We start from the raw sequence: 5,137 nt of genomic DNA, 5'->3' as shown, positions 1-5,137 counted from the left end.
TGGCCTCGAACTCCCAGAGATCCGCCTGCCTCTGCCTCCCGAGTGCTGGGATTAAAGGCGTGCGCCACCACCGCCCGGCCTTGTTTTCCTTTTTTGAGCCAGAGTTTTGTTATACAGTGCTGGCTGAGCTCGTGTTTACTCTACAGCCCGAGCTGGCCTCAAGCACACAATCCTAGCTCAGCCTCCTGAGTGCTGGGACCTCAGACGTGAGCCACCAAGTTTGGCTCTTTTGCTGTTCTTGTGAAAGTGCTCAGCAGGTGTTTCTGAAGTGTGAAAAACAAAACCTTCAAGTGACACCCCACCCTGTACCACCCACCTGATCTGCTCCTGTGCTGAGGAAGGGAAAGCCCTCAGAATTTCTAAGAAATGGAGTGGGATGAAACTCAAAATCCTGGGACTGGTTGATAGAAAAACAAAAGTGTGGATTTCTACGGCTCTTGGATGGGTTGAGAGCTAAGGGAACTTGAGGAATCAGACTTAGCAATTTTTGTTGTTGTTGTTGTTTTTTTTTTTTTTTGAGACAGAGTTTCTCTGTGTAACAGCTCTGGCTGTCCTGGAGCTCACTCTGTAAACCAGGTTGGCCTCGAACTCACAGAGATCCACCTGCCTCAGCCTCCCAAGTGCTGGAATTAAAGGTGTGTGCTACCACTGCCCAGCCAGGTTTAGCATTCCTAAAAAAAAAAGTGTTATTTTATGTGTATGTGTATGAATGTTTTGCCTGAATGTGTGTCTGTGTACCATCTTTTTCCTGGAACCTGTGGAGGCCAGAAGAGGGCATCAGATCCCTTGGAACTGCGGTACAGATGGTTGTGAGCCACAAAGTGGTGCTGGGAAGAGCAGCCAGAGTTCTTAACCACTGAGCCATCTCTCCAGCCTCCAGGGTTTATGGTTCTAAGAGACAAGGGGACAAGAGAGCACAGTGTTCCCCCAGCCCAGTGCTGGGTGCAGCTGAGGACATGTGGTCTGAGACTCTACCTTACTGGCCAGTGACAGGCAGGGCCGAGGAGCCCTTCGAGGACTCTCCAGCTTGACGATGCTGATGAAGCCAGGCTCCAGGTTGTCGTCGTCACTGGCATTGCACAGGTACAGCGGATGGGACTACAGAGAGACAAAGACCTGAGTTAGAGCAGGTATGAGCTATGGCCAAGAACCAAGCACATCTACATTATTCTAGGCAGGCTCCAGGTTGGCCTCTTTTTAAAAGATGTTTAAAAATTGTGTGTGTGTGTGTGTGTGTGTGTGCGTGCGCGCGTGCGTGCGTGCACGCGTGCATATGTGGATGTGAGCACATGCTCCATGGCGTGTATGTGGGGTATAGGACAAGTTCCAGGGATTGCTTTTCTCTTTCCACCATGGGGTCTAGCTCAGGTTGCCAGGCTTGCACCGCATGAACTTTTACCCGCTGAGCCATCTTGCTGGCCCTGAGTAGGTCTCTTGCTACTAGAAAAGAGTAGACCTTCCCTGGGCATGGCGGCTGATGCCTGTAACTCTGGAACTCAGAAGGCAGAGGCAGGGGGTTTGCCAGAAGCATGAGGCCAGCCTGGGATACACAAAGAGTTTCAGGCCACTGTGTCTTAAGAAGAGTGAGTCTTATTACTGGAGAGCTTCATATTAAACTAGTAATCATTCTTTGTGACTTCAAAGGTGCTGAGGGTACGGGGCATGGGGGTTGGGGGATGGGAAGGAGCATCGCAGACAGGACCTAAATGAAGACCCTGCTATGGAGCAGCTGCAGGACCTGCAAGCCATACTTTTCTAAATGGACCAAGTCCAGATGGCTCCTCTCCTGACCACAGTGTCTCCTGATCCTTCTACTTGCTCCCAAACCTCCAGGTTCTGAGAGTGCTCCTGTAAACTCCAGACTCAGAGAGTGCTCCTGTGGTCCTGTAAGCTCCAGGCTCAGAGAGTGCTCCTGTAAGCTCCTGGCTCAGACAGTGCTCCTGTAAACTCCCGACTCAGAGACTGCTCCTGTAAACTCCCGACTCAGAGACTGCTCCTGTAAGCTCCAGGCTCAGAGAGTGCTCCAGTGCTCCTGCCTCTGTGCCTTCTGTCCTTGAGCCTGGAGGCAGTGCTAGGTGCTCCCGATGCTGTTTTGGGATGCCTCAACAGCTGTTGCCCTGCAGATTCTGGCCTGTGTCTTCTAACTCAGTGTATCTGCCCCTCCTTCTCACTGCCTGTGAGTGCCCTGTGCCCATCGTGGGATCAAGCAAGCTGCTGGAGGAGGCTGTCTTTGGATGAAGCTGGGCCAAGACTTAGGGACTGACCAACACAATTCTTGGGCACAGGAATGATGCAGTAGAGGTGGGACCATCTCTGCCTATTAGCTCTAGGACTATGGAAGGTCCAATCCAAGACTGTACCTCTCAGCCAAACTGGTACAGAAATAATGACTGAAGAGAAAATGGGCCAACTGTGTGAACAGAAATCCAGGACCCCTTCATCAGAGAAATGAGACCCTTCACTTAATAATCTTATTCCATATTATTCCTTGATAACATTTTATTTATTTTCTGTGCATGTGTGGTATGCATGCCATGGTGTATATATGGAGGTCAGAGGACAACTTAAGCACCTGTTCTCTCCTTCCACCACGGGGATCCAAGTGACTGGACTTGGGTCATCAGGCTTGGTGACAACCCTGTTGAGCCATCTCACCCGACCTATATTCAAGACAATTCTAAAATATATCTGAATCTGATTTTCCCAAGTGCTAAGAAAACAAAGTAGTACTTGCTTGTCCCTGGATAATCCTAAAGATCAGGGATTCCCATGTCCTGGCCAGAGAGTGATTTCCTACAAAGGGGTGGTTGGTACTTCACTCTCTACTGATGCTAAAGTTTGAAGTACTTTCAGAAAGAGCCATCAGAGGAAGCACAGAGAATTTCAACTTGATGATGATGATGTCCACTATGGGTTGAAAACCATAGTAACTTTCTGAAAGCTTTCTCAGGCTCATCTCTTACTGAGTCAAACCCGGTAGGTTCTCAATCCATATGTACGACACATCGTGGCCTTGATAAGAACATCTCTGGAGAGGTAGCAGGGGTCCTATGCTTATTTCCAGAATTTAGGGGTTACTGGCCTGGCGGTGATGGAGGCTCAGTGTGGGAGAAAGGTTACACTCTTGTTTCCAGAAATGAATGGCATGAGGCTGGGCTGTGTTCTTTTCAATAAGTACCGTGGCTTTAGTCTGCCTATCCAACCATCCATCCAGTGTGTGTGTGTGTGTGTGTGTGTGTGTATGTACATATGTGTGCAATTCATTTTGTACGTATGTGCACATGTGAATGAAGGTCAGAGGTTGACGCTGGAAGCCTCAATCAATTGCTCTCCACCTTACTTTTATAGATTGGGTCTCTCTTTGAGCCTGGAGCTCATCAACTAGGCTAGCCCGGCTGGCCAGCATGCTCCCAGGGACCTGCCTGTGTCTGCCTCCATGGCACTGAGACTACAGGTGAGCAGCACCGTACCTTGTCTTTTTGATTTTAAGGTTTATTATTTCTATTTTGCCTGTATGAATGCTTGCCAGAATGTGCGCAGGTAGTGTACCTGGTGCCTGAGGAGGCCAGAAGAGGGCATCAGATCCCCCAAAACTCGAGTCGTAGACAGCTGTGAGCTGCCATGTGGGTGTTGGAACCAAACCCAGGTCCTCTGCCAGTTTTCTGAATGGAGTAGCCATCTCTTCAGCCAGCGCCTAGCTTTTTAACACGGTGCTGGGCACAGAACTCCAGTCCTCACGTTGTACGGCAAGCGTTTTACTGACCAAGTCGTCCGTCTCCCAGCCCTCCATCCATTCTTTAATTCAATAACCCTGCAGGCTCCCGCTGTGCTACGTAAACTGTGTTGTGACGTTCTGAGGCTGGCGTGTTCAAGAGACTACTGGAGGATACGGGAAGCAGAGACTCGTGGCTCCAGATGAGGAACGGAGCATTTGTTGCAAGAGTGAATTGATAGCTTTATCAGAGGCTGACTGAATACGTGCTCACCCAGAAGACCAACAAAGAGAAGAGGGTGGAGAGGTCGTTCCCAGCAGAGGAAGCCACCTGTTCTGAGAACACAGACTGAGACGGAACTGTGGGGAAATGGGGCAGGTGTGAGCAGGATGATGGGGGACGGGCAACAGGAGCCAGCCCACGCCGTGGAGACCACAGACTTGTACACGGGAGGACTTCCCTGATGATTCCGAGGAGGCTGTGTGGAAGAGAGTCGGACACAGCTGTGCGAAGCGAGCAGAAATTCCTGGGACGTAGAAATTAGTCGCTGAAGTCCACTGCTTTGACCTCCCTTCACAGGCCAGCTCTCTAAGTCCCCCAACACACACACACATACGCACACGCACACGCACACTGAGCCGAGGGCAGATCTGGAAAGGGAAGCTTTGCAACGATTGACCCAGCACTCCATCCCTAAGCCTCAGCGGAGAACCAGCATCAGTCATGTCGGAGGTTGCCTCTGGCAAGGGGGAAGAGGGGACCCAGGAGTCAGAATCAGCAGACTGAGTCTGAACCAGCAACTGAGAGTGAGAATGGGGGGTGGGGGTGGCCGTCCATTGTGCAGCCTGCCTTCCGGGGCTTCAGGCCTTACTCCACTGTGGGGTAGGCCTTGCTTTCTGTATAAAGAAGAGCCTGAGGCTCAGAGAAGCCAAGCTAACACTAGACTAGCATTTAGCTTGTCGGACTCCATCCTCTCCTGTCATGGAGCTCAATATGAATGCACAGTTAGGCTCGACTGTCTCACCCAACAGTAATGATGAGGAAAATAAAGGTTTGTATGCAGTGTTCTCAGCCCTGCTGGGCCCTAAGTCCTTCCACCAGCGTTCCACTGTGAGGCAGAAGCTATTGTTGACCTGCCTTTGAAGATGAGGAACTGAGGCACCAGAAGGTTAAGAACACCACAGCTGGTAACGGACACCACAGGATCAGAGGGAACCGAATAGTAGAGTGAGTTAAAGGAGAAAAAAGTGGGGGAGCTGGGTATAGTGTCACACGCCTGTAAGTACAACACTAGAGGACTAAGACCCAAGGAAAGCCACGGGTTCCAGACCAGCCTGAGCTACACAGTGAGTGCCAGGCCAGCCTGAGCTACACAGTGTGTGCCAGGCCAGCCTGAGCTACACAGTGAGTGCCAGGCCAGCCTG

The 5,137-nt window shown here is 50.8% G+C and overlaps 1 protein-coding gene across 2 annotated transcripts in view; it reads right to left on the bottom strand.

The window, feature by feature from the left end:
• Rnf43 (ring finger protein 43) overlaps positions 1 to 5,137 on the bottom strand; it is a 66,944-nt gene that overhangs the window by 11,541 nt on the left and 50,266 nt on the right. For both annotated transcript variants that reach the window (XM_026780756.1, XM_005350489.1), the window contains exon 2: positions 976 to 1,098. In XM_026780756.1, the coding sequence (XP_026636557.1) occupies positions 976 to 1,098 (123 nt within the window). The remainder of the gene's footprint in view (positions 1 to 975; positions 1,099 to 5,137) is intronic.

This window comes from Microtus ochrogaster, chromosome 7, assembly GCF_000317375.1.
Source record: "Microtus ochrogaster isolate Prairie Vole_2 chromosome 7, MicOch1.0, whole genome shotgun sequence".
Classification (NCBI taxonomy): domain Eukaryota; kingdom Metazoa; phylum Chordata; class Mammalia; order Rodentia; family Cricetidae; genus Microtus; species Microtus ochrogaster.
Note: the sequence above shows the minus strand (reverse complement) of the source record. Positions and strands in the feature narration are given on the sequence as shown.